The sequence below is a fragment of the Pelecanus crispus genome (genome assembly GCF_030463565.1).
Source record: "Pelecanus crispus isolate bPelCri1 chromosome 30 unlocalized genomic scaffold, bPelCri1.pri SUPER_30_unloc_1, whole genome shotgun sequence".
Taxonomy (NCBI): domain Eukaryota; kingdom Metazoa; phylum Chordata; class Aves; order Pelecaniformes; family Pelecanidae; genus Pelecanus; species Pelecanus crispus.
Window position 1 is genome coordinate 111,295 of NW_027461234.1, and position 27,796 is coordinate 139,090.

The following is a 27,796-nucleotide window of genomic DNA, read 5'->3' on the forward strand; positions in this document are numbered from 1 at the left end:
TTTTGGTCCTCAGAAAAACCTGCTCCAAGGTTGGAGGGACGTGCCGGGGGGGCTGTGCTGGCTCCGCAAAGACCCCCCCTCCGAGTTTGGATTTTATTATTTTTTTTTTTTTTTGCTACGGAGAGGCATAAATTAAAGAGGGCAGAGGCAGGGGAGGAGGAAGGGGCTCCCTTTAACCATTCCGGCGACCGTCCTTGTTTGTCAAGTTGCAAAAAATGGAAAAAAAATAAGGGGTTTATATTAAAAAAAAAAATAGAATAAATCTGAGCCAGAGCTGCCGGCCGCGCCGAGGCTCCCCTGCCAAGAAACCCGAAGCGCCTAAAAGGTGAGACCCCCACCCCCGCCCCGCTTGCAGCCCGCCCTCCCTGCAGAAAGTGGGGGAAAAAACAACAAAAAAAAAAAAACCATGGAAAAATAAATCATTGCATAGGTAGGTGGTCGGTATAATACGTAATAACCAGACGGCGGCCGCGGCGTTTTGGGCGATGCGCCGGGGGCAGAGCCGCGGCGGCCGGAGGGGCAGCCGGTGCGAGTGTGGATGCAGAGCATGGAAAAAAAAAAAAAAACCAACCCCAAAAAATGAAAAATAACCGGGGCGAGGGTAGGGGGGGGCTTGGCTCCTGCCGGGAAGCGCCAGCGCTTGGTGCTGCTGCCGCCGCCGCGGCGGCTCAGAGGTCGCTCTCGCCGTAAAGCGCCGTGGAGAAGGACTTGTAGTCCAGGGCGCCGGGGACGGCGTCGGGGCCCTGGTACGGCGCCATGCGGGCGATGCAATATTCCGCCTGATCCGGGGGCAGCTCCCGCCGCAGCTCCTCGGCCGTGATGTAGTTCTGGGGTGCGGAGGAGGAGGGGAAAATAAAAATTAAAATATAAAAAGATGAGCAGCCAGCTTGGGTGCTGGCACCCTTTCCCCCCAAAAAACCAAAACCAACGCCGTTCCCGAGCGGTGCGGGCACGGCCGATCCGTAGGGAGCGGCTCCCCGCGGTGCCTCACCTTGTCGCCGGCCAGGACTTTGAAGGAAGCGATGACTTGGTCGGCCGTGTCGGTGTCGGTGGTTTCGCGGGACATGAAGTCGATGAAGGCTTGGAAGGTGACGATGCCGCTGTTGTTGGGATCCACGACGCTCATTATCCGGTTAAATTCGGCGTCGCCCTGGAGGGGAGGAAACTGCGGTGAGAGCCGGGAGCGCCGGACCTTTCCCGGGCTCCCCAGACTTTGCCGGGCTCCCCGGACCTTTCCTGGGCTCCCTGGACTTTTCCGGGCTCCCCAGACCTTCGCTGGGCTCCCTGGACTTTTCCAGGCTCCCCCGACTTTCCCGGGCTCCCCGGCATTCACCCCTCGGCGCCCAATTCCCCTCATTTGCCGGGACACGGCCACCGGGGCCGGCTCAAACCCACCGTGAGACCCCTCCGGCACCTCGGCCGCGCGGGAAGGGAATCTCCCAAATCCTCGGGGGAATCTCCCGAATCCCTGAGGGAATCTCCCAAATCCCTGAGGGAATCCCCTGAATCCTCGGGGGAATCTCCCGAATCCCCAAGGGAATCTCCCAAATCCCTGAGGGAATCCCCTGAATCCTCGGGGGAATCTCCCGAATCCCCAAGGGAATCTCCCGAATCCTCGGGGGAATCTCCCGAATCCCTGAGGGAATCTCCCAAATCCCTGAGGGAATCCCCTGAATCCTCGGGGGAATCTCCCGAATCCCCAAGGGAATCTCCCAAATCCCTGAGGGAATCCCCTGAATCCTTGGGGGAATCTCCCGAATCCCCAAGGGAATCTCCCGAATCCTCGGGGGAATCTCCCGAATCCCTGAGGGAGTCTCCCAAATCCTCGAGGGAATCTCCCAAATCCCCGAGGGATCGCTGCGGCACTGGCGCGCCCGGCCTGCGGCACCGTCCCCTCCCAGCCCTCTCCCACCCGGAGCGCCCGCCCTGGAGCGTCGCAGCGAGGAAAAGATCGGAAAGGGGAAAAAAAAACGGGGGGCGGGGGGGGGGGGAGTAGGGGGAAAAAGCAGGGGGAAAAAAGCGGGAGGGAAAAAAGGGAGGAAATACAAAGGGAGGAGGAAAAAAGACAGGGAGGAAACAAAAGGGGAGGAGGAAAAAAGGGAGAGGAAACAAAAAGGGAGAGGAAACAAAAAGGGAGAGGAAACAAAAAGGGAGAGGAAACAAAAAGGGAGAGGAAACAAAAAGGGAGAGGAAACAAAAAGGGAGAGGAAACAAAAAGGGAGAGGAAACAAAAAGGGAGAGGAAACAAAAAGGGAGAGGAAACAAAAAGGGAGAGGAAACAAAAAGGGAGAGGAAACAAAAAGGGAGAGGAAACAAAAAGGGAGAGGAAACAAAAAGGGAGAGGAAACAAAAAGGGAGAGGAAACAAAAAGGGAGAGGAAACAAAAAGGGAGAGGAAACAAAAAGGGAGAGGAAACAAAAAGGGAGAGGAAACAAAAAGGGAGAGGAAACAAAAAGGGAGAGGAAACAAAAAGGGAGAGGAAACAGCAGCGAGCGTACCAGGCTGTATCCCGTGGAGATAAGCAGAGCTCGGAAGTCATCGGTGTCCATGCTTCCCGTGCGCTTCTACTCCGAGAGGGTGAAGAGGAGGAAGAGGAGGAAGCGCCGGCCGCAGAGGGCAGAGACGGAGAGCGCATGCAGAGACAGGGAGGAAGAGGGCGGAAAAGGCGGGAGGAAGAGGAGAGAGGCAGAGACACGGTTAAGGCCGGCGTTCCGGCAGCAGCCGGGCGCCACGGAGGGCCGGGAGGAGGGAGAGGGGAATCCAGCACGGAGGCGGGCGGAGGAGCGTGGGAGGAAGGGGAGGAAGACGCCGGGACGGGGAGGAAGAGAGAAAGGAGAGAGGTTAATCGCGGCTGCGGCGAGGCCGGGTACCTGTCGGTCATTCTCCACGTCGTATCCCAAGCTGATGAGGCAGGCTTTGAATTCCTCCGGTCCCAGGGTGCCGCCGTGGTCCTGCGCCGCGGCACGGGGGGAAGCCGCGCCGGCCGTGGGGTGACGGCGAAGGGGAAGGGAACGGGGAAGGGGGTCGGAGCCATGCACCGGGACGGGACGGGGCGGGGGGAAAGACACGCCGTTAGTGAACCGCACGCCGGCTTGGCCGGAAGCGGGGCTCCGCTCTCCCCGCTGCGGCCCGGCGGGGGAAAAGAATCCCGTGGGTTTCGCTCCTCTGCAAGAGCAGCAGCGGATTTGGCGAGGGGACGCCGCGAGTGCTGGCGCGGCCGCCCCCTCCGAGACGCGAAAAGCGGGGTTTCGGCAGCACCGCCCCGAGATCGCCCCGGTACCTTGTCGAAGTGGTTGAAGGAAGCCCTGAACTCCTGCATCTGCTCTTGGCTGATGCCCTTGGCGTCGCGGGTGAGGATTTGGTTCTCCACCTCGTTGATGGTGCGGGCGATGGTGGTGAGGAGCTGCTCCCAGCCCACGCGGATGTGCTGGAGGAGGAAGAGGAGTGGTGAGGGGCGCGGGGAAGGAACAACCGGCTTGCAGAATCATAGAATCATCCAATCGTTGGCGTTGGAAAAGGCCTTGAAGATCACAGACTCATCGAATCATCATCATAAAACCATCCAATCGTTGAGGTTGGAAAAGACCTTGAAGATCATCCAGCCCAACCATCGACCCAACGCTCCCAAGGCCACCACTCAACCCATTAAGGGCAGAGTCATAATTTCACGTTTCCTGCCTTGGGGGCTGGGTTATTTATAATGAAAGTCAAACTATAAATCATTAAGGTTGGAAAAGATCTCCAAGATCATCACCCCAACACCAACCCAACACCCCCATGGCCACCAAACCATGTCCTGAATCATAGAATCACAGAATCATCAAATCGTTGGGGTTGGAAAAGACCTTTAAGATCACCCAGTCCAACCATTAACCCAACGCTACCAAGTCCACCACTCAACCCATTAAGGGCAGAGTAGGAACTTCACGTTTCCTGCCTTGGGGGATGGATTATTTTTAATGAAAGTCAAACTATAAATCACTGAGGTTGGAAAAGATCTCTAAGATCATCACCCCAACGTCACCCCAACACCCCCACGGCCACCAAACCATGTCCCAGTGCCACCTCTGCCTGTTTTTGAACCCCCCCAGGGCTGGGGACTCCCCCACCTCTCTGGGCAGCCTGGTCCAATGCTTGGCCGCTCTTTCCATGAAGGAATTTCCCCCAATATCCAACCTAACCCTCCCCTGGCGCAGCTTGAGCCCATTTCCTCTCGTCCCATCGCTGTTCCTTGGGAGAGGAGCCCAACCCCCCCTCCCTGCCCCCTCCTTTTGGGGAGCTGTGGGGAGCGATGAGGTCTCCCCTCAGCCCCCTCTTCTCCAGGCTGAACACCCCCAGCCCCCTCAGCCGCTCCCCACCAGCCCTGTGCTCCAGACCCTTCCCCAGCTCCGCTGCCCTTCCCTGGACACGCCCCAGCACCCCAATGTCCTTCTTGGAGCGAGGGGCCCAAAACTGGGCACAGCATTCCAGGTGCGGCCTCCCCAGCGCCGAGGCACGATCCCTGCCCTGCTCCCGCTGGCCACGCTACCCCTGACACAAGCCAGGATGCTGTTGGCCACCTTGGCCACCTGGGCACACTGCTGGCTCACATTCCGCCGGCTCTCAACCAACACCAGAGCTACGGCGCGCCGCCGTTTGATGGCGACTCTCGCTTAAAGGCGGTCAAGGAAGCGGGAGGCACCGGATGGGAAGCAGCTCGCGGCAACACCGCAGCGCCCCGACTCTCGAGCCCGGGCTTTGCGGGGCTCTAACTCAAGGCGACGGAGCACCTTTGGGTGTCACCGAACCCTCGGGGTGCACCCCGATACCCGGAGGGGAGAGCTTGAAAGCTTGGCTCAGCTCTAGAAGGAAAAGTCAAACCTCTCCCCTCGCCATCTTCGAGCCCGGGCGGGCGAAGGGCACCCACCTCCATGGTGTAGTTGGTGTGCTTGTTGTCGAAAATCAGCGCCTCCTGAATGAGCTGGTGCTGCTGCTCCAGCAGGTCGATGTTGGGTTTGTAGTCGACGATGCTCTGCTCGTATTGCTTGAGGTGGTTGAGCTGATCCTCCAAGGTGCCGTTCATCTCGATGGAGATGCGCCCGATCTCCTGCAGCGGGGAAAAAAGAAAAACAACACAACCCCGGCGGGGCCGGATTGGGGTCGGGCAGGCGAGGGGCGATGGCACGAGCCCCGAATGAACGCAGCCGCCCGCCCGCAGCCGACGCGAGGTGCCGACGTGCGCTAGGAAGCACGAGTGCGAGCCCTGGGCTGCGCCAGGCTGATTTTTATCGACGGATTGACAGCTTTCCGTCCTTTTTGGAGCCGGGACAACGCGGACGCAGGGCTGCGGCTCCGCTTTCCCCAGCCCTTTGGATGGCAGATGGCATTCCAGCTCCGGCGGAATCCCATCGGCTTGCCGGGATAACCACCGCCAGCCGCCCCTCCGACACCGGCCAAGCCCTCACCTCCATTTTGGTCTGGATCCAGGGCCCCACGATGTTGGCTTGGCTGGCGAACTGCCGACGTAAATGCTCGTTGGATTGCTGCTTGCTCTGCTCGTCGAGCAAAGCGTGGTCCCTCTTCGGCACCAGCTGCTGGACCTGCGAGGAGAACGGGACGGTGCTGGAAGATCCACCGGCACGCATGGATAAACCTTTGCCCGGTGAGGATCGAGGTATCTGGGAAAGGCGGCTCCGGAAAGGCGCGGTGGGGAAACCCGCGCTGCTCCAGGCACAACGGGACGGAGCTCGCGGAGCACCTGGCCGCGGAGGGAGCAGGAGCTACAGCCCCACAGCCGATCTCTTCGGAATTATTTGCCGGCACGCTAGCAGATGGCCTCGTGGGCGCTTCGGCTATGCGTGGAGGCGGCACTTACCCGTTCCCACTTGGAATTGATGATCTGCGGGGTGACAGAGGTGTAGGGGTTGTTCCCAGAGAGTTTGATGCTGTTGATGTCGGCGATCCGCTGTGCTTCCCGCTGGATGCCCAGGATGGCCTCGCGCTCCTTGTCGGCGTCGGGCAGGGTGGACTTGAACTGGTCGTGAGCAGCGATGAGTCCCTGCAGGAGACGGGATGCGGGTTAGGGACGGAAGCCACGTTCAGGGAGCTGCTTTGAGAGTGATTTCATACCGGCCCATCCTTCCCGCCCCCGCCAAGAGAAGCTCCCAGCATCTCGCAGAGCCCAGAGCTCGCACGGAAAACGGCCGAGACGCCGTCTCCAAACAGCAGCCCAAGGTCTCTGCAGAAAGCTGAAAGCTACGGAGCCTTCGCGCCGCTCCTCCTGCCGCCTCCTACCTGGATCTCCTCGATGGTGTGGACGATGAACATGTCCTGAAGATCTTCCATGGCGCTCTCCATCCAGTTGTTGAAGGGGGCCGCCCTCTTGGCGTACTCCAAGTGCAGCTCGTCGATCGTTTCCAGCTGCTTCTCCGTTTTCTGCACGTGGCCGGGAGGAATTAGGAGCGGAGAAACCCCGCCACGGTGGCCCTATCCCTTCTCCGTCCCCGTTCGGGGCAGGGAGCCAGCGAGGAGAACGCGTTCCGCTTACCTCGAGAGCCTCCCTCCTACTGTGGGTCAAGGAACCCAGAACATCCCACTGGTCGCAGATCTTCTGGCACCGAGCGTTCACGCTGGGCGAGTCGTAGTAATCCAGCTCGCTTTAGCAGGGGAGGGGGAAGAAACGCAGCGGGGTGAGGATACGGGGAGGGCTGGAAGGGACCGAGAGAGCCGCTTCGGGACGGGCTAAACTCCCCCGCATCGCTCCCGCCCCGCTCCATCCCGACGCAGGGACGCGCTCGGCTACGAGCGGCCTTTGCAAGCAGCTTTCGGAGCCCGCAGCGAGGCGGCAAGCGGGGCGAGCTCTGCCGACGGCGGCGCTGGGACTCGGTTAAAAAACCCAGCGCGCGCAAGACCGGCTCCTGCCTGAGCCGCGGCGGCTCCTCGGCCCCTGCCTGGCTCCTCGCCGCGGTGTTTTCCCCGCTCCCGAGCCGCATGGCCCTGTTTCCCGGTTGTCGGTGACTTGAGCCGCTGGAATAAGGGCTCCATTCATGGCTTCACCCTGCCTTTGGCTTTCAGTGTACTAATTGTGTGCAAGTTTATCTGACTGGGGGGAAAAGAAAAAAAAAAAAAAACGCCGGGCTGCCCGGGCTGCCTTACAATAACCGTATTCTAGCAGCGGAGAAAACAGGAGGGGGAAGGGACGGGCAGAACAATAGGGGCACTGTGCGGAGGAGGCAGCCACCGGCACAGCACTCGGAGGTGAGCTGCGGCCCGGGTTTTGCCACGAGACCCCCGATACGAAGGGTTTTGCAGAGAGCAGGGGAGGACAGGGCTGAAAAGCAGCACAGCCCGGGGCGTTCGGGGGTCCCCGGGGCGTTCGGGGGTCCCCGGGGCGTTTTCAAGGGTCCCCGGGGAATTCGGGGACACGCGAGGGACGTACTTGAGCTCCTGCGCGATAGCCGCGATCTGCTCCACGCGGTCCTGGTGCGCTGCCAGGTCGCTCTCGAAGGCTTCGTGCTTCCTGATGAGGGCTTTGATGTCCGACAGCGTGGCGGTTTCGTAGTCCTTCTGCTTCAGCATGGCCTCCTTGCCTAGGGACAGAGGAGCGAAGGACGTCACCTCCCCGTTATGCGGCTTTGTCCCCCTCCGTATGCGCCGGGAGAGGCACCGAGGAGAGGCCTCCGGCTTGCAAGAGGCCAGCCGGGTGGCATCTCCTCAGAAGATGGACCCAAACGAACAGTTTGACGCCCCTGCCCAAGCTTATACGCATCCAGAAACACTGAAGTAACATAAAAAGTGTCTCTGAGACGTGCTGCCAGGGGTTTGCTACCCCCGGAAAGCGGCATCAGCTCAGGGACGGGGACTCTGGTTGCTCACAGCATCCAAAAACCACAAAGTAACACAAAAAGCATCTCCGAGCCGTGCTGCCAGGGGTTTGCTACCCTCGGAAAGCGGCATCAGCTCAGGGACGGGGACTCTGGTTGCTCATAGTATCCAGAAACCCCCAAGTAACACAAAAAGCATCTCCGAGCCGTGCTGCCAGGGGTTTGCTACCCCCGGAAAGTGGCATCAGCTCAGGGACGGGGACTCTGGTTGCTCACAGCATCCAAAAACCACAAAGTAACACAAAAAGCATCCCTGAGACGCGCTGCCAGGGGTTTGCTACCCTCGGAAAGCGGCATCAGCTCAGGGACGGGGACTCTGGTTGCTCACAGCATCCAAAAACCACAAAGTAACACAAAAAGCATCCCTGAGACGCGCTGCCAGGGGTTTGCTACCCCCTCAAAGCTGCATCAGCTCGGGGACGGGGACCCCAGTTGCTCACAGCACCCAAAAACCCCAAAGTAACACAAAAAGCGTCTCTGAGACGTGCTGCCAGGGGTTTGCTACCCTCGGAAAGCGGCATCAGCTCGGGGACGGGAACCCCAGTCGCTCACAGCACCCAAAAACCCCAGAGTTACACAAAAAGCATCCCTGAGACGCGCTGCCAGGGGTTTGCTACCCCCTCAAAGCTGCATCAGCTCGGGGACGGGGACCCCAGTTGCTCACAGCACCCAAAAACCCCAAAGTAACACAAAAAGCGTCTCTGAGACGTGCTGCCAGGGGTTTGCTACCCCCAGAAAGCTGCATCAGCTCAGGGACGGGGACCCCAGTCGCTCACAGCACCCAAAAACCCCAGAGTTACACAAAAAGCATCTCCGAGCCGTGCTGCTGAGGTCCACAGCGTGGACGGTCCCTCGGGCTCCCGGAGGAGCTGGGGTGCCGGGGATTTTAAAAGTCGCTCTCCAAGGCCTTCGTCGCCGTCGGGGTGACTTCGCCTTTGACGGCCGCAAAGCCTCCCCGTCCCCGCCAGCGCCGAAAGGTGCCTCCCCCCAGCCCGCTACCTTCAGTCCAGGCCTCGTGGATGGACGCCTTCTGCCTGAACTTCTCGGCCAGGTGGTCGAGCCGCTCCAGCCGCCTGATCTCGTTCAGCAGCCATTCCTCGTAGCCTTTTTCGGCTTGCTCCAAGTGCTGCCAGCCGTTATTGATGTCCTGCGGACAGGGCAAAGGGGCTCGTGCTCGGGGGACGAACGGCTGCTCCTCTCCCCCACCTCCTCATCGTCACCCGTCCACCGCCGCCGGCAGCAGCAGGTCCCCTCCTCCCCATGCCGACGGAGCCCCGCGCCCCGCTGAAGCCGTTTCGGCCACTTTGGGAGCCTCGCCTTCCATCAGCGCGGGTTTTGGGAGAAACTAAAGAGGAACCCGCATCCTGAACAAGCATCCTGGCTTGTGTCAGGGATAGCATGGCCAGCGGGAGCAGGGCAGGGATTGTGTCTTGGCGCTGGGGAGGCCGCACCTGGAATGCTGTGCCCAGTTTTGGGCCCCTCGCTCCAAGAAGGACATTGGGGTGCTGGGGCGTGTCCAGGGAAGGGCAGCGGAGCTGGGGAAGGGTCTGGAGCACAGGGCTGGTGGGGAGCGGCTGAGGGAGCTGGGGGTGTTCAGCCTGGAGAAGAGGGGGCTGAGGGGAGACCTCATCGCTCCCCACAGCTCCCCAAAAGGAGGGGGCAGGGAGGGGGGGTTGGGCTCCTCTCCCAAGGAACAGCGATGGGACGAGAGGGAATGGGCTCAAGCTGCGCCAGGGGAGGGTTAGGTTGGGTATTGGGAGAAATTCCTTCATGGAAAGAGCGGCCAAGCGTTGGACCAGGCTGCCCAGAGAGGTGGGGGAGTCCCCAGCCCTGGAGGGGTTCAGAAACGGGCAGAGGTGGCACTGGGACATGGTTTGGTGGGCGTGGGGGTGTTGGGTTGGCGTTGGGGTGATGATCTTAGAGATATTTTCCAACCTCAGTGATTTATAGTTTGACTTTCATTAAAAATAATCCAGCCACCAAGGCAGGAAACGTGAAATTATGACTCTGCCCTTAATGGGTTGAGTGGTGGCCTTGGGAGCGTTGGGTTAACGGTTGGACTGGATGATCAAGACCTTTTCCAACCCCAACGATTGGATGATTCTATGATCTTCAAGGCCTTTTCCAACCCCAACGATTGGATAATTCTATGAACCCAGCCCCAAAAGCCCTCTGGGAGCACAGGAGAGCAGCTCCAGCCCCGCCGCTCTCAACTGCAGCCTTAGGAACGTGCAGACCCCATCAGCGTGGGCACCCCCTCCCACCCCATCACCCCCGGAGCCCCCAGCTTGGCTCTCGCCCGGCGCAGGATGCTCAAGGAGCCGCTCACCGAGACCATCTTTCCCTCGGAGGGCATGAAAGCGGGTCTGTTGCTCAGCCGGAGCTTCGTCTGCAGGGTGTTGAAGTTGATCTCCAGCTGGCATTTCTCCTGCACTTTGGGGGGTTTGTGGACGCGCCGGTAGTCGCGGAAGTCTTCCAGCTTCTGTTGCATCTCCTGTATGGTCTTCTGCGGGCTGCGGTCCTCCAGCCAAGGGATGGTGCGCTTGATCCACTCCAGCAGCTGCGGGGGGAACGGGATTTGATGGGTGAGAGGCGGCGAACGGCAGAAGGTTTGGTTTTAGGGGGAAGGGGTTCCCCCCGACCCCGCCGGTGCCAGGGCGGCCGGGTGGCTTACGTCGGAAGCGAGCTTCTCGTAGTCTTCCATCAGGTGCTCGTTCTCCTGGTTGACGGCCAGCACTTTGCAGATGCGGTTGGCCGCGGTCTCGGCCTGGAGAAGGGGAAGAGAAGCACGAGGAGGGATTCAGAGCCATGGAAAAAGCTGCGGCGTCCCAACCCGCACGTCCCCATCCCAACCGGACCCGTTCTGCTGGAGCAACGCTCCAACCGGCCTGGGGGATTCGGGAGCTGCAGAGCATCCCCCCCTCCAGCACCCCAAGACCGTCACAGGTGACTTCCAGCTCAACTCCACCATCGCCACCTCCGCACAAGCATCGCGGGTCAAACCTTATCGACGGCTTTGCGGATAAGGCAAACTCGGCTTTCGAGTGCCGGAGCCCTGAAGCGCGCGGCCGCGCTGAGCGTGCCACCATCACGAGCGAGACCCGCGCTGCCCCGGTGGGTTTTTGGGTTTGGTTTTTTTTCCCTTCCCCGCTTTCTATCCGGAGGCGTGCTGCCCTGCCGGGGTCTGGCGCTGCTTTGCAAGGAGAAAGCCCATCGCATCCAGGCTGCTCCTCTTTTTTTCTTTCTTTTTTTTTTTTTTTTTACCCATCTCTAAGCACCATCCTTCCATCTTCTGCTCTTCCACGAAGGCAGATCCTCTCTACAACTGGGCGGGAGGGTGAGGAGGAGGCAGAAAAGATAAGCTTGGGGGCTCGAGTACCTTGGTAGGCAGCACAGAAAGAGTCCAAGAAGAGGAGTTGAAAGCCAGACATCAACAGAAAGAGTGGAGAGGGTCTACAGAAGGACGGGGAAGAGGAAAAGCCAGTCGCCACGGGGGGAAAAATAAAATGAATAAATAAAAAGAGAAAAGCTAGGCATCAGAGGTCGGAAACGCGTCAAGGAAAAGGCAGGAGGGAGACGGGACGCAGTGCCGGGCTGCTCCTCCTGCTCCGGCTTAACGGAGTTAGCCACGCTCCCCGCCGAAACCAGGCGCTGCCGCCTCCGAGCGCGGCGCAGAAGAAAAGGGCAACGCGTTCCCGGAGCTAATCGAGGCCAGCTGACGAGGAGGGCATGCCGGCCGGGAGCGGAGCAGCAAAAATAAAAAACCCACCGGCCAGGCTGGGATTTGCAGCCCTCCCGCTGCAGGCTGCTGCTCTCCAGGAAGGGGTTCAGGCAGCCGGGAAATTAAGCCCAAGCTTTATTAATCATCCCGCAGCCGCCCGTGCCAAGGGGCGGCCGTCCTCGAGAGCTCGGCACCGGCCACACTCGGCGGGGCTCCGGCCGCAATTCAGCTGCGCCGATCGAGACCCGAATTACACCCGCACAAGCCGAGGCTCGGGCTCTGCCCCAGCTCTTTCTCAGCCACCAGCCGCGCGAGAGGCTCAGTCGTTTTCCCCGAATCCCTCCGATTAGCGCAAAACGATCATCGCCGATCTGCCCGAAAGAGCGATGCCTCTTAAATGCAGACGCCGCGCTGCGAGCCGCCTCCATTTTGGGTCTAATGCGAGGCATTTAGGAAGGATGGAAAGGAATCTTGGTAGTGTTAGGTTAATGGTTGGACCGGGTGATCTTAAAGGTCTTTTCCAACCGAAACGATTCGATGATTCTATGAAAAGGCAGCTGAGCGGGGAGGTAGGGCAGGAGCCCTCCCCAGGCACCCCACGGTGACAGGCAGCGGCCCGACACGATGACAGATTTCACGCCTGGCTCCAAGCGCTGGGCTAACGAGTCTCCCTAACGAAGCTCTCGGACTGGGCTGGAGGGAACGCAGGCCCCCCCCCTTCTCCCCAAGCCCTGGGGTAAAGCCGATTTAAGACGTCGCCTCCAGCTCTCGCAAGCCCGGATTGCACTGAAGAGATGCGTCAGAAACCCGGGTCGCGGTGCAAACCGGGACTCGGGCTCTTCTCGGTTTACCCGGGTTATGTCCTGCCCCGTACGGTGACAAAAGCCCGGCTACGCTAAACCTGGAAAGACTTCTCCAGTGCAGGAGCCAGCCCGGCTCTCCTCCCGGACAGGGGTTTATGCTTTACCCTTCTCCCAAGTGAAGCGGAGCTAAAGCCGGCCCCGTTTTTAGATTTCCAGAAGCCGTGCAGCAGCGCAACGACCCTCGGGAGACCGAAGGTCCGATGTTAGTAGTGGCTCGACCCAAGCGCGCAGCTCTACCCGGCAAAGCTCACCTTCTGAGCACCCGAGAAAGCGTGGTAGAAGCAGGAAACGTATGTCATGATGGCCTTCTCATCGGGCCTGAGAGTGCCTACAATATCTGCGCAGAGAGAAAGGGAGGAGAGAGGGTGAAGAAGCAGCACAGCAATCCTCAACCCGCCTCGGGCATGCAGCGGAGGGGAACAAGCGCTTGCTGGGGCCCAGGATCCAGACCAGAGCTGGCTGACGGGGTTCTTTTTGCCGCTGCGCTTCCCTTGTTTAATAGCTTGGCCCCTCGTGAAGCGCCGAGGCTTCGTTTCGAGATATCCCCGAGCTCCCAAGCCACATCGGGCAGCTTTGGGAAGCTCCTTTTTGCCCCAGGTTAGCGCCGGGCTGGTGCTCTGCCAGCCCCTAGGCCCAGCCGTGCCGGCACGGCGTTACAGACAGATTTGGGGAAGCCGAGCGGCTGTTTTTTAAACCCGTGTGAACGAGCTGAGGTCTGGTTCCCAAGTCAACAAGAGACAAAACGGCCATCTGAAAGAGAAGTCGCATGAGTGTAGGATGCTGCAGTCGGAAATGTTACAGCAAGATGGACACAGCCGCCTCCGGTACCTTCTGAGCCCCAGAAAAGGCATGGTAGAAGCTCGACACATAGGTCATGATGGCTTTCTCGTCGGGGCGAGCTGTGTTGACAATGTCTGCAAGTGAACAACAAGGGGTTAGGCTGAGAGGGGGACGTTCCGGCGAGCCAGGCTCGCTCTCCACGCTGTGCCTAGGAGCCAGCTCCTCTTTAGGCTGGGATCCCACAAACAAGCAGCTCTTAAAAGCCAGATAAATACACCTGTACGGGCAGAAGAGCGTGTTAAAGACGGTCCCCTGACGCCAAACCACCCCCCTCTTCCCCAGCTCCGAGGGCGGCTGGCCGCCGGCACGCTTCCTTGGTGCCCGGAGGAGCGGATCTTCCATCGAGGACCTGGACGTTTACGGCACGCGGATAACGTCGCCCTTCGGCAGCGCATTACAGCTCGAGGCAGCCGGAGAGCTTACCCTCTGCATCCAGCATCTTGGGGATGTCCAGGTACTTCTCCGCCACTTCGAAGGCATTGTTCAGATTCGTCACGGGGTCATCCTAGGAGAGAGGAGACGAGCTAATGGCGAGGGCTGGTGGCCAAGGGCTGCAGGGAGCCCAGACGGCCTTGCTTGAGGCAGTTAAGCAGATGGATGGAGGGATGGACGGACAGCCGCGCTTGTCCGCCAGCTCAAAGCTCGGTTTTCCGATGAGAAAAGCAGCAGAGACTATGCTACCGCCGAGTTTTACCTTTCTGAGTTTGTCGTATTCGATGAGCTCCGGTCTGTGTCTGTGGATCAAGGCGTTGAAAGCAAGACCGTCTTTCCAGCTGCAAGAGGAGAGGGGAGAGTGAGATCCCTGAGCCAGCCCGGGGCTTAAATTCACACACATGGGTCCCCCGACACCCCTCCCCGATTCACTGATTTAGAGTAGAAAGGGCCAAGATGAATTGTGCATCTAACTCAGATCCTGGAAAGCCCCTCCTGGAAAGGCAGCCTGGAGAAGGGGCAGATATTTCAGGCGTAACCGCAGGAAAAAAAAAAATAAAAATAGCATGAGCTGCGTTTTCCGCTTCCAGCCGCGCTGAAAGCTTCGCCACTGAATATTTCAAAGGAGCCTCGAAGCCCAGGGGAGCAGCACGCGAAGGAGCAGATCTCGGAGCCGAGGCGGCCGTCGAGGGAGGTTACCTGATGTGGAAATTCTGCACGTTGACGTTCTTGTAGGGAGCCGTCTTCCTCTGACACCACAGCAGCAAGCCCTCCTTCGCCGAGGTTTCTGCAAAAGGACACGGCAGCTCCTGAACCAGCCGGAGCAGCCTCGCCGGCAGGACCGGAGAGCAGGTTCGGCGTGCGATGCCGCCTACGGCGCACGTATCCCCAGCCCCCTTACCTTCCACCGAGATATCCTGAATGGCAAATCTAAGGATAATGGTCCAGATCATGCCCAGCGTCATCTTCGCGTTGCCATCGACAATCTCTGAAAGCCAAAAGGGAAAAAAAAAACCCAGACGTTTAGCTCCATAGGGCCGGAATTACTCCCGTCTACGGAGTTTCGGGAAAGCAGGAGGCCAGCAAATGCCACCGGCACGCAGGCAGCACGAGGAGCTCCTTCCCCCGTCCCCGCTTTGCCTTCGGGCGCGGAGGAACGGGCAGGAGCTGCCGGAGCAGCACCCCGGAGCCCAGATTTGGGCTCGCCACCCAACCCACCCCACTCTTGGATTTCGCTGCGCGCGTTCCTCCAGTACGTCGGAAGCTACGAGACGATCCCATAACGCGCAAGCTCGCTCTTCGCCCATGACGCGTCGGATCCTCGCCCCAAGTCTTTCGGGACCAAATAAATCCCGAACGGGAGCGAGCGTCCTCCAAAATAAACATTTCCAAGCCCGGTTTCACGACGGCAGCGTTAACGTCCAGCTCCGTCTCTGCCGGACTTTGCGCCGGACGTGTCTTCAGCGGGTCCGGACGGTGACGTGCCGCAGCCCACCGCGTCCCAAGGGGACGGGACAACTCGTTCAACCACCGAGGCGATCCGAAGCACAGCTCCCGAGGATTTTGGGCTCCCAGCCTGGCCGGGGAGACCGGAAGGTATCTCCTTGAAGAAGCAGATGCGACATTTCTCATCTCTCGAGCAAGCCAAGCGCGTGTTTTGGTGGGGAGGTTGAGGGGTTAAGCGAAGATACTCCAAGAGCAGTCGCCTGCAGTGACCGTTCGGCTGACGCGTGGGAGACTTTGGCGGATCAACGGCTGTTGTAACCACCACCACACCCTCGCATCTTGTATTTTAATGCGGTACCAGTTGGAACACGCACCGGTTTCGGGTACAGGCAGTCTTCCCCAGCAGGCAAGCGACGCCAGCCGACAAGACTTCAAAGATAGAACCTGGGAGCGAAGCCGCGGTCTTCCAGCCTATTCAAAAACTGGCTCTGCAAGGTGAGCCGCTGCCAAACGGGGCCCCCGCAAAAAAAACACCCCAAAGCTCCGGGGAAGCCCTCGGGCTTTGTCAGCGGCGAGTAAATCTGAAGGCGAGCGGTCCTGGCTGCTGTGCGGACCGGGAAATCCTCTCCCCAACCCCAGGGAGGAGCACGGAGACCTCTGAGCAAGGCGGAGTGGGAATTAAATCCGGCATTTAACCCGCTTGGCTTCAGCTGGCAGGCTCCCGGCTTGCAGGAACGCCACGGCGCCGCATCCTCTCCCACGTCAAGCCGGCCGCTTGCAACGCAAACCCTTCGACGTCCAGGCGTCGGGTGCAAAGGCGACGCCGAGCCCCTTCCCCGAGGCAAAGGACGCGCTCCGCTTCCTTTGCGACCGGAGAAGAACCGAAGCAAATTTTTTTTTCTGCTCCCGTTTGACCAGGTTGTTTTTCGGACCAAATCGACACAGCTGGGGCAGAGCCGGAGAGCCCCGTGACTGAGGAAAATCAGAGCTCCTCGTCTAACGGGAGGAATTTTGTTTTTCAAACCATAACACTTTTCCTGCCAGTACGAACACTTGGTGTGGCTCAAAGGGAACAGCGGGCAGAATGACTTGGCTTTTCCAGAGTTGTTTTCTTTTTTGTTTTTTTGGCCCCATCACCAGCGGCAATTAGTCAAGGCAGCAGCAGGGACCCGTGTGATGAGCCCTGGAGGAAGCCGAGCCTTCAACCGATCACCAAACCTCCCTGCCCGCAGGCGGAAAATCAACCAAAAACACCTCGGGATGGCTCCGGCAGCTTGTCCGGAGCTCGCCGCAGGAGAGGGGGAGCGCAAGCCTCGCTTCGCCGGGGCGCGGGCTGCAAGAAGCCACGCTTTTCTGATGAGTCCAGCAAAACCACGTTGCGCAACAGCCTCCCCGAAATAGCATTGACCTTGGAGAGGGAAAACTGAGCTGCCTTTAACCTCTGAGCTCCAACGCGGCGAGCGGCGTGGGCCCGGGCACTTCCCGGCCGGGCGTGCACGGTCTCCCCTGCGGCAGCGAGAGCGGCGGTGCCTCCCAGTTGACTCAACCGCAGAGCGGTCGGCGGCCGGAGCGATAAACCCCAACGCCGACACCTCCGCGGCGATCCGGGTACGCCGCCCAGCGCCGTGACTCACCCGCCGCCTGGGGCGTGTAATACCGCCTTCGAAATACCGGCTCGGCCGCGCTCGCTGCCATAAATCAGGCAAATCGCAGGCGGGCGTCGTCGGCACGTCGTTCGGGTGCCAGCGCCGGGTGCCCCGCACCAGTTCGCGGTTGTCGCGCTGCAGGGCAGCGTGTAGAGACCACGGGCGACCGTGACACGGAGGAGCCAGCGTCGGTGACGGCCGGCAAACCTTCCCGCTACGCGGCGTGGCCCGGATCGGGTCGCCGAGACGTGCCGGGGGTCCAGACTCACCTTCAGCTCCTATGGAGACCAGCTTGACGCCTTTGCTGGCGATGAAATCGAGGGCTTTGTTCACGTTGTTGATTTTATGCACTCTCATTTTTCCCCGCTCCGGTTTCGGCAATCGTTCCCCTGCAAAGGAGAAACCAGCGGGATTAAAGCTTTTTTGTTTAAAGGATAACAGCGAACCAGCGTGCAGGAGCGCGAGCGTTTAGAGGCGAGGCCACGGGGCGAAACGCTTGCTCCGACGTATATTTGCACGTTAAAAAAAAAAATAATAAAAACCCCCGCCACCGTCCCCAAACGCCGCTTTATAAACCCCGCAGGGGCTCTTCTGCGCATTACGAATAGCGCAGGTACGCGGGACGGCGACGAGGGACGGGAGGCGGCACCCACGTGTCCCGCAAAAATACGGAGCGGGGACTGACCTGAAATCACCTCCAGAAGCAGCATGAGCTTGAGGCCATCGCGGAAATCCTCGTCGATGTTCTCTATCTGCGTGCCAGCCTTCCGCAGGTGGGAGTTGCACCAAGCCGTGAACGTCTACGAGGACAAAGCGGGGAAAAGGGCATGGTCAGACCGGGATCGTCTGGCGAAACCTCCCCTCTTTTTCGGGAGCTTTGCACTCACCGTGTCCCCCCGGGCTGGCACTGCTCGTCCCCATCTCCAACCACTCCCCGCCCCGCGCTGTTGTCAAACCCCGGGATCAAAGATTTTTGTGTCGTTTTGTAGAATAAACAGGGAAACGGCGGCCGCGCCGCCACGCCGCGACATCTGCCGGGTACAAAAGCCACCCCGCGGCACCGGTGCATCCCCGGCGCCGCGTTCGTTCCGCCGGGGCGCTCGGTGCGGGGACGCTGGGGACCCACGGGGGATTCATCCCGCGAAAATCGCCGCCGGACTCCGCCGAGCAAGCAAGCGGGCAGGATGTCCCAGCTGGCAGCTGCCTGCGACGCGGGCAGCCAGCCCTGCCTACCCACGCCCCACGAGCCCGGGGAGGGTTTGCAATAACGCCTGTGCCAGCGAGGGGAGAGGTTTTTCCGTTCCGTTCCCCCGCCTCGGATGCTCGGCGGCAAATATTTGCTGGCAGCGGCTGGCGAAGGTCAAGACGCCGAAATGCAAACAGAGCAGATTCCTGCGCCCAGGCTTTGGGATGCGTCTCGGGCTTTCCCGGGAGCAGGGCGTTATTCCCTGAAGGGGACCGGGCGTTCGCGTTCGTTAAAGGTGCTGCCGGCTCCCGGTTTGCAGCCGGGGGTTTCCCTGCAGACCCCAGCCCCGGGTAATAACGCAAGAAGCAGATATTTCCTGCTGCTCCACCCGGAGCCGTTAGCGTTGCCGAATTACGGCCTGAATTCACGGATTTTATTAGAAAAAAGCCGGAGGCTCAGGCTCCGGCTTCGCACTCGTAGCTGCCGGCACCTCGGCTCCGCGGAGCAGCGGCGCTTGGGGCGGGGCGTAAAAATAAACCACTGTTAACCAAGCGGCAAAAAGTTTACGCCGTGAAATCGCGCGTCTTTAGACGCGGAATTAGACGTCTGCGGTCTAAGACAGGCACGGTTCGGTTTGGGATGATCCCGTTGCCGGCTCGGGGAGGGCGACGTGGGTTATTCCCGGTCTCCTCGGCACGGCCGGGAGGGTGAACGGGGAGCATTGTTCGAGGCCGGCTCGTGGGCTGCGGTGAGCTCACGGCCGGGGAATGCTGCAGTGACAGCTTTTAACGAGCCATTCATCCCACCAGCACCAAGGGGAAGCGGTTTTCCCCCCCTGCCCCGGCTTCGGGAGCAGCACCGACGGCTGCAAGGAAGTCAGGCGGCGCGATCCATCGCGCTAAGCTGGGTTTCGGTTAAACCCAGACCAGGCTGGGAACCAAATCCGCCGGCGGCTCCGAGCCCGTCCCGCGCCGAGACCCCCGAAGCCGGCGGTTTGAGGAGCAGCGCTCGCTCCACCCCAATATCTGCTTTTAGGATGGGATTTTATGAGGAAAAAAACACCCTCCGGCCGCCGCGGTGCCGTTTCCACCCGGCCGAACGCCGCAGGATCCGTACCCGCTTCCCGCCCGAGCCGGACGCCGGCTTTGCAGCATCAGAAACACAAATACACCAAGATTGACCTTAAACAGGAACGCGGGGTCACCTTCGCGGGGGAAACGCAGCCGCTCTGTTTGTTAAAAGCTGTTTTTGCAGCCCACGTCTCGGCGGAGAGACCGGGAGAGCCTGGATGAGCTCGACCCGCGCCACGGAGGAGCAGCCGCACAGCACCGAGAGCGCCAGGCTCGGAAAAAGTCACTTTTCCTATGCCGGGGACCTTGCAATTTGGCATTTCACGTGCGCCAGGTGGCTTTTGTGACTTGCCCCAAGGCCAGCAGCACGGCTACCTCGGCATCCCGGCGGCAAGGAGAGTGGAGATAGCCGTATAAGGGCAGGAGAGAGGTAAATCCGCAGCCGGCGAGGGTGTTCCCGGGGTTGTTTATCAGGACCTCGCGCCCATCAGATGTCCCCGAACGAGCGCTCGGCAACGACAGCCGTCATACGTCGCTGCATGCCTCTGCCAGGCGTGTCCGGGTGTTGTCGCCGAACAAGGCGAGCTCGCCGCGATGCCGGCTGGGAGAAACTCGACGGAGAGACCAGCTGCGAAGCGAGCCCCGGCACGTGGAAAAGGCGAGTCAAGAGCTGAATCACGCCCGGCGTGGCAAAACCCACCCGTACGCAGCTGCTAAAAAAAAAAACCAAAAAAAAACCCCCAAAAAAAACCACCGAGCATAAAACCAGGACTAAAACTCCACCTCCGAAAGAATTTTTCCACTTTACATGTGGAGTGATTCAGCCCCGGCGAGGCGCTCGCTCGTACGGCACCGCTTTTGCGAGGACGCCACTCCGCGTAAAAATATTAAACCGCGCGGCGCCGGGGCCGAGCCGCTGCGTGATATATCAGGCTGCCGCTCGCCGGCCAAGGAGCTGTCAGAGCCGGCCGCGGGGACGGCTGCCTTTCGGCACACGGCTTCCCCGAGGCTTTTGGAAGCCGCCCCGGCGCGCCGAGCCGATGCGCCGCAGCCCCCGGGCTTATCCGCAGCCCCCGGCCGAGGTCCCCCTTTCGCCGCGGCGCCGAAAACCCGCGCAGGCAGCCCGTGCTTGTTTCCGAAACGCCATGGAAACAGCCAAGGAGTTAAAAATAGTCGCAGAAAGCAATAAATAAAAAAAAAAAAAAACAAAAAAACCACCTTCGAGCTCTCCCAAAACCTCCCCAGAAGCTCGTTTCCTCAAAAGATGACAGATCTCTTCCAAGTCCCATGAATTTCTTTTTCCTACGGCTACCGGGCAGCCGCGGCACCCAGTCGGGTGCCGGCGTTTGCCGCGCTGAGCCCTCGATCCCCGCCATCTCCCAACCGGGGGTACCCGCACCCCCGGAGCGGAAGCTTTTAGCCCCCCGCCCCGAAGCAGGCAGAGCCCGTTAGCTAAACCTCGTCAAATCAACACCAAAAAACAAAAAAATTTGGGTGAGCGCGTCTCGCCGTATCGGGCGGCCTCGGGCCGGAGCCGAGCCGGACGAGATGAGCCGAACCTAACGAAGCCGGCTTAAGGACCGGGTTGGCGGGCAAAGAGCAGCTTCTCCCGCAGCAATGTGTTCCAAATAAAAGTTACTAAAAAAGGAGATTCCACACATGCTTCTGGAATTTCCTTCCCACGGAGGCGCTGGAGAAACGCTTTCCAGGCATTGTATCAAAGCCGCCTTTGTCGGGGAGGAATAGGTGGCCCCGCACCTTCGCCGGGCGCCGAGCCCGAGTTTTTGGCGTGGGGAGACCCTTCCCTCAACCCCACCGAAAACCCGAGCCCGGCACGCCGCGGGGAAGGAGAATCTGTTTTCCCTCTGATTTTACACCTGGAAAAACCTGGAGAAAACAGGGGAAGGGAGGAGCGCGGCGGGAGAAACCCTCCCTGAGTTTGGGGCGGGGGGGGGGGGGGGAAGGCGGATTTTGGCGGGGAGAGGGGTGCGTCTGAGCCGCATCTTTCCATCCAAGCCCAATCCGGCTTCGAAAAAACGCCGCGGTGCCGGTCCCGCCAGCGAAACGCCGGGCTGGGGGCCGTCGGTGGGAGGCTGCTTGCCGGGAACGGGGCTTTTCTTTTTTTACCTGTCGCCCGCAAGCGCGCAGGGCAGCATCGGCCCTGCCCGGCGCGATCCCGGCGGATTTTTGCAGCCTTCCTTCCTTTTAAGGCAAACACCGACGCGGACTTTAGACCCACTCGAAAACCTGACCGAAATCCTCTGTGCTGTCCTCGGAGGCCGTAGCACGGGCTGAGTGTTTGTTTACTCGGGGAAATTTATGGGCAGAACCCTATCGGTATTTTTCCATTAGGTCACCGCCGACAATAGTCTGTCCTAAAAAAAAAAGTAAAAAAATAAGCAACTTTATTTAGAAATCTACTGGGATAGTTTTGTTTTTTTTTTTTTTTTTTAAAAAAAAAATTTTAAAATAGCATCTTCTCGCCCGTGAGCGCTTTCCCCGGCGAGACGAACCTCGATCGAGGCGACTGTGGAGCGTTGAGCCCGATAAAGCCGCCGGTTTCTTCGGAGCGGGTCGCAACGAGACCCCTCGCAAGCGGCCGGGCGCTTTTGCTCTCATTTCCAGGGTTTTAAGCTAAAGGAAACCAAAAGAAATCCAGCCTCGGAGCACGCGCCGCTGGCCTGAACGCAGCCACGGACGTGGAAAGGAACCCCGCGCGGGTTTGGGTGGGCGACGGGGGGTCCGGCGAAAGCCCGACGGAGCGGGGCAGGGGCAGCGTTTTGGGCGACGCCGTCCGCCCTTCGTTAGGGCGGCCAAGGGGAAGCTCGTTAGGACAGGAAATCGTTTCTACGCTCCAAGTTCTCGGCCCGCTCTTAAGATGTCGCGGAGACTAAACAAAGCTTTGGAGGAGAAACAGGCATTTCCCAAGGCGTTGGGAAGGCGGGCGAGGGACCGGCGGTATTAGCCCAGCCTCGGCCCGGCAATTAGCGGGATCGCTAATTACGGTCACTAGCGGCTCAGCTCGATGCTTGAAGCCACTTTTCCTTGCAGAGCGGCAGCTCTGGAACTCAAGCAGAGCGGGGGGGGGGGGGGGAAATGGCAAAAAAATCCGGAGAAATGAGGATTTTCTCGCCGGATGGGGAGAAAAGGGATGCCGAGGAGCAGCGTCCTTCGTTAGAAGGGCGTCGTTACCGGCTGGGCCCGGTGGCCACCGCCGGGCTTCGCCTTTCCATGCCACCGTAGCGTCCCAAAACGCCGCGACGGGCGAGCGACCGCCGGCTCGGCACAGCCGGGCTCGGCTCACCGGGCATTTCCAGTCGCTCGTCTTGGGTTGTTTTCTTTTTTTTTTTTTTCCTAATTTGCTGCTACCGGACGGGCCGGGGGGAGGCTGGACCACGGAGATTCTCCTCATTCTTTTCCCTTATTAGGCTCTCGGCACGACCGTTTGGGGAGAAAGCAGCAAAGTCGGAGGAGGACGGCGGCAGGAAGCAGCCGGGGGAGGCACGGCACCCCGCGGCAAACCCTCGCCGGGGTCCGGCGTGCCGCAGCCCGGAAGGCTGCTCCCATTTTGAGGGTCTGGAGGTAAAGAGGCCAAATTCCCCTTGGCTCCGGGGCTGGGTCCAAGCCAGGGCGATGCCGTCGGCACCGCCGCGTCCCTTTTTAGGGGAGATAAGGGCGCAGGTGAGTCAGGGCCGGCGGGCGTACCCGCATTCCTGCGAGGATGAGGAGCTCTGCGCCGAAAAAACCGGCACGCCTCTCCTCCAGCCGGGCGTTGCCTGCCGTACAGCGGCTCCGGCCCGAGTTTGGCGCATCCGAATATTCCGCACCGACGAGCTTTACGCTGGAGGTTTTCCCCAGCGGTTTCGAGGGTTAAATATAAGCTCCTGGAAGAGCTCGGCTTGTTAAATCGTGGGATATGACAGGTAATTTCTCCATCCTCTCCAGCGCGGCCGGGTCCGGCTTTGCCGTATCCACCGGTTTCCTCCCCCAAAACCACCTGCCCGAGGTGGGAGGAGAGGCTCGGACACGGGCTGCAAATGTACCAAAAAAATTAAAAAAAGGGAAAAGCAGCGAGATATCACCAAGCCAAACGGCCAGATGGAGGAATTAACGCTCATTTATACCACCGAGCAGCACGCCTTGCCCTGGCACCGCCAGAGCGGCTCTGAAGAGGAGCACGGCGTCCAAAAATCCACATTTCCCCATCCCCGGTCGTCAATCCTCCGCGTGAGGAAGAGCCGTCGCGTTTGGGCGCTGCGGAAAACCCTGCCAGAGCATTTCCCCGGCTCTTTGCATAACTGGGACTCCTGCCCGGCAGGTCTGCGTCATTAAACAGGCTAATATTAACGTGCCACCACCGCGACCAGGTAAGTAATCTGCCGGCAAGGATCCAACCTGGGATTGAAAAATTGCCTCGGCGGGATTAAGTAGGTGGATTATTTTCGAAAAAGAGAAACCAGCAAGCCCAAAAAGGGCTTAAGCGCAGGAGAAAAAAAATAAAAAAACCAAACGCGCCCGGCGCCAGCGAGCATCTTTACGCCGTCGCACCGGAAACGGCCACGGGATTTTTACGTACGCTCTCCCGTGAAAAAGCAAAAATTGAGGGTGAACGCAACGCGGGGGCTTTTCCAGGCTGCGGAAAAGCCATCTCCGACACTGGGAAAACGCTGGGCGAGGGAAGCGGGGATGCAGAGAGCGTTTTCCTCCAAAGGAGGGTTTAAAGGTGAATCTCCGATCCGGGCACGAGCCCGAAAGCCGCCGCGCACGAGCCGGAGGGAGCCGAGGATGCCGGCGCTGTTTTCCGAGGAGGCGGAGAGGGCTCTCGGGGCCGGATGTTTTGCCTTTGGAGAGAAACCAAGAATCCAGAAGGCCGGGGAGAAGCGGCCGCTCCTCCATCGCGTCCGTGCTGCAGGGAGAGGCGAGGCGAAGCCACGGGCGACTCTTTCCGCCGGTCCTCGCCGTTCGTCCCCGCCGGACGCCAGCCCCGGGCCGCGAAGCGCGGCCTCGTTAACGCGCCGAGGTCGTTAAGCAGGCCGAATCCCGCGAACCAGCGGCGGGGGCAATTAGCGACGCCGGCGCACGAGGCGACGCTGGGAGACGCGGGCGTGTGCGCGCTCAGCGGGGCGCAGCATCTCCCGAGCCGCGCTCGTTACCGCTCTGCGGGTTCGTTATCGCCCCGCGGGCTCGTTATCGCCTCAGCGGCCCTCAAGGACGCCGTATTTTTGCCGAGTTATTTTTCCAGTACCACCAGCGTCGGGAGCGGGCGGAAGCCGGCAGCCCACACGTCTATTTAAGGCCGTGCGCTGGCAACGATTTCCCCTTTTTTTTTTTTTTTTTTTTTTTCCCTTTCCCCGGCATGCTTGCCGACGCCGCGAAGGACGGATGCCGGGAAGGACGGACGCTGGCAGATCGTGCCCCGCTGTTCAAGCCACATAGCTGAGATTCCAGAGGAGAAACCCCGGGGACTGGACACATACCAGCAGCCAAACCGCAGCCGTTGGGATGGCTCCGTACCGGCACGCTCCGAGCGGGAACGTCCCCGTCCTTCCGCCCCGGTTGCCTTTTCCCCCCCCGGCGAGGGACGGGACGAGGCCTCGGTCGGTTCCATTTCGGCGCAGCAGATGTTTAAGGGATCTGAGGCTCGACGCTCGCCATCTCCTTCCCTCTCCAGAGTCAGCCCCGGCCGAGCGGGATGTTCGGCACGCCGGCAGCTTCCCCCGGGATGGAAAAGACACAAAACCGCTCCAAAAAAAAGTAATTAACTTGAGGGTGAGCGTGCCGGCCCTTCCAACAGCCGCGGAGGCACCGTTTCCAACGCCGCCCGTTCCTCCTGCGAGGACAAGGGCTGACTTCGAGCCTCAATCCTTGCCTTCGGGGAAGCTGGAATTTATAACCACCGGCGCTCGCCGAAGCTCATCCCTCCGCCGGCGTCGCCGGCTCGGCAGCTCGGGCTGCAAGCCACGGCGCGATTCACCCTCTCAGCCTCGCCGCCTCCCCGAGACTAAACAGTTCCGCGACGGTTCTACCGAGCCGGGCGTCAGCCAAAAAAACCCTCTCTAAATATTGTGTCTCCTGCTCCACGTGAGGCTGCGGCAAGGCAGGGAAACCCGGCAGCAGCTCAGCTCCGGCTCCTCCGGACCCCCGAGGCCACGGCGTCCAGCCCCGCTGCAGGGAAACTCGGGCGTTTAGCACCACCAGACCCAAAAACTTGTTAAAACTGAGGCTGACAGCAAAAAAAAAATACATGTTATGGCCCCAGACTTGCTGGGAAGCGGCAGGTTGGGGCTGGCGGAAGCACCGCTCCAGGGAGGAAGAGGAGGAGGAGGCCTGGCACGCACTTCCTTCACCAAAAATTATGCCATTTAACCATGATTTTTTTAAAACAAAAAAACAAAAAAAACCAGTGTAACTATAGCAACAGAAACCCAGCGTTCACGTTTTTTGAGTTTACACGGGTGTCTGTACCGGCACGGCGATCCACGCCGCTCCTCCCAGCCCGGCTCTGCCCTTCGGCCGGCCAATGTCCCCCCCGCCGGCCGGCTCCGAAACCCCCTCGGCGAACCCCGCTCCCTCTTAAATAACCCGCAATTATGGCAATTAAACAAAAATAGCAGGTGGCCACCTCGCCGCTTTCCTGTAAACGGTCTCCAATTATTAACCAGGAGGAAGGCGGCGGCGGGCCGGAGCTCCGCGTCCCATCCGGGCTGCGGCGAGCGGGCTTTGCCACGCCGCGATGCCCGGCGCCGAGCGGAGGGGGTCCCGGCGTTTGGGCGCGGCGCAGGTGGAACCCCCTCCCCGGTCTCGAAGACCCCCCCTCGGCGAGGCGCGGAGCGTGCCGGGAACGTCGCCCGCTCCCCTTCGGTGCCTTTCGACCTGCCCCTCCCTGCCGCCGCCTCTCCCCCAGTGCCCTTTTATCCTCTCCCTTATTTCCCCATTCCTATCCCGGGGAGCGGATCCTTCTCCCCACATGTTTTTACACCCCGGTTCCGGCAGCGGCTCCCCTCCTCCGGCCGCCCCACGGCTCACGCTCCGGCCGAAGCTGCCCCCCGGAGAAGGGGGGACGTGGGATTTTCCGGAGCCAGGCGTGGAGGAAGGCTGTTTGCTCCGCAGCCCCTCCGGCACGGGCGCCTCGCCCCGGGGCGGCACCACCCCGGAGAGACCCTCGGAGCCAGGCTTTGCGCCGGGCTGTCCGTGCCGGCCCCCCAAAGTGCCCCCAAAGGTGTGTCGACCCCCCTTGCCCAGCCCCACACACCCCCAGGACCCCCACGTCTCCCCTTGCGTCCCCTGTCCCTGTCACCCCTTCCTTCTCTGCAGCCCCCCCCTTCGCTCCCTTCCACTCAGACCCCCCCAGCAAGGGTCCCCCCCTGCCCCAATCTCCGGGCCCACCGCCCCCTCCTCAGGGGCTCCCCCCCAGCACCCCCCAGGGCCTCCAGCACCCGCTTCACCTCAGAGACACCCCCAACACACACACAACCCCCCCCCCCCAAACCTGACCCCCCCAGGGGACTCCTCAGGCCCCCCTCAAGGGACCCCTCAGCCCCCCAAACCCTGACATCTGCCCCCCCCCCCAAAACCCGAGCCGTCAGGAGCCCCCTCGGACCCCTGAGCCCCTGCCAAACCCTGACCCCCAGGGCACTCCTCAGGCCCCTCAGCCCCCCCCCAAGGGACCCCGCAGCCCCTCCAAACCCTGACCCCTCAGGGGTCCCCTCAGCCCCCCCCCCCCCAAACCCTGACCTCTCAGGGGATTCTCAAGACCCTCAGGGGACTCTCAGGGGACCTCTCAGCCCCACCCAACAAACCCTGACCCCTCCTCAGGGGACCCTCAGCCCCCCCAAAGCCTGAGCCCTCAGGGGACCCTCAAGTCCCCCCCTCCAAACCCTGACCCCTCAGGGGACCCTCAGGCCCCTGAGACCCCCCAAACCCTGACCCCTCAGGGGACGCTCGGGCCCCTCAGCTTCCCCCTCAGGCGACCCTCAGGCCCCTGAGACCCCCCAAACCCTGACCCCTCAGGGGACCCTCAGTCCCCCTCCCCTAAACCCTGACCCTCAGGGGACCCTCAGTACCCCCCCCCCCAAACCCTGACCCCTCAGGGGACCCTCAGTCCTCCTCCCCTAAACCCTGACCCTCAGGGGACCCTCAGTACCCCCCCCCCAAACCCTGACCCCTCAGGGGACCCTCAGTACCCCTCCCCTAAACCCTGACCCTCAGGGGACTCTCAGTACCCCCCCCCAAACCCTGACCCCTCAGGGGACCCTCAGCCCCCCTCCCCTAAACCCTGACCCCTCAGGGGCCCCCTTGGGCCCCCCAGCCCCCCCAAACCCTGACCCCTCAGGGAACCCTCAGCCCCCCCCTCCCCTAAACCCTGACCCCTCAGGGGCCCCCTTGGGCCCCTCAGCCCCCCCTCAAACCCTGACCCCTCAGAGGCCCCCTCAGCCCCCCCTCAGGCCCTCAGGACCCCTCCGCCCGCCCCGGGCCCACCTTGCGCTGCTGCTTCTCCCAGGCGGGATCGAGGAGCAGATCTCGGTCCCAGTCATCCTCCTGGGCCATGTAGTCGCCGTTCGGGCCGGGCCCGTTGCCGCCATAGTGGTAGGGCTGCCCGGCGCTGTGGTAATCCACCATGGCGCTGCGATCGCTCCGCTCCCCCGCTCCCCGCTCCTGCCGCGCCGACCGGCTCTGCGCCCCCGCCCGCCGCGCATGCGCACAGCGCCCCGCCCGGCCCGCGCCCCGCCC

At 60.9% G+C, this 27,796-nt stretch overlaps 1 protein-coding gene across 14 annotated transcripts; it reads right to left on the reverse strand.

Annotated features, from left to right (window-relative positions):
* Positions 1-668: 668 nt before the first annotated feature.
* On the reverse strand, positions 669-27,685 carry ACTN4 (actinin alpha 4). Of its 14 annotated transcripts, none has more exons than XM_075727276.1 (22): positions 27,545-27,685; positions 17,496-17,610; positions 17,080-17,199; positions 14,620-14,706; positions 14,418-14,505; positions 13,981-14,059; positions 13,710-13,791; positions 12,698-12,783; positions 10,537-10,629; positions 10,192-10,422; positions 8,862-9,009; positions 7,418-7,568; positions 6,527-6,635; positions 6,274-6,414; positions 5,855-6,037; positions 5,445-5,579; positions 4,907-5,086; positions 3,281-3,427; positions 2,871-2,951; positions 2,499-2,564; positions 992-1,150; positions 669-827 (listed from the first exon to the last, which is right to left on the reverse strand). In XM_075727276.1, exons 1-22 carry the CDS (start codon positions 27,683-27,685, stop codon positions 669-671), a joined length of 2,781 nt encoding a protein of 926 aa, XP_075583391.1. The 14 variants fall into 14 exon arrangements, with proteins under 14 accessions (XP_075583391.1, XP_075583392.1, XP_075583395.1 ...); XM_075727277.1 differs by lacking the exon at positions 12,698-12,783 and adding an exon at positions 13,275-13,360; XM_075727280.1 differs by lacking the exon at positions 2,871-2,951.
* Positions 27,686-27,796: the final 111 nt, after the last annotated feature.

What these genes read in the sequence shown, in the direction of transcription:
- ACTN4 (XM_075727276.1), bottom strand. Translation starts at nt 27,685, where the DNA reads ATGGTGGATTACCACAGCGCCGGGCAGCCCTACCACTATGGCGGCAAC. An exon ending in TCAGGATATCTCGGTGGAAG is followed by an intron (nt 14,506 to 14,619) that starts GTAAGGGGGCTG and finishes GTCCTTTTGCAG; the next exon opens with AAACCTCGGCGAAGGAGGGC. An exon ending in ACACCAACTACACCATGGAG is followed by an intron (nt 3,428 to 4,906) that starts GTGGGTGCCCTT and finishes TTCCTCCTCCAG; the next exon opens with CACATCCGCGTGGGCTGGGA.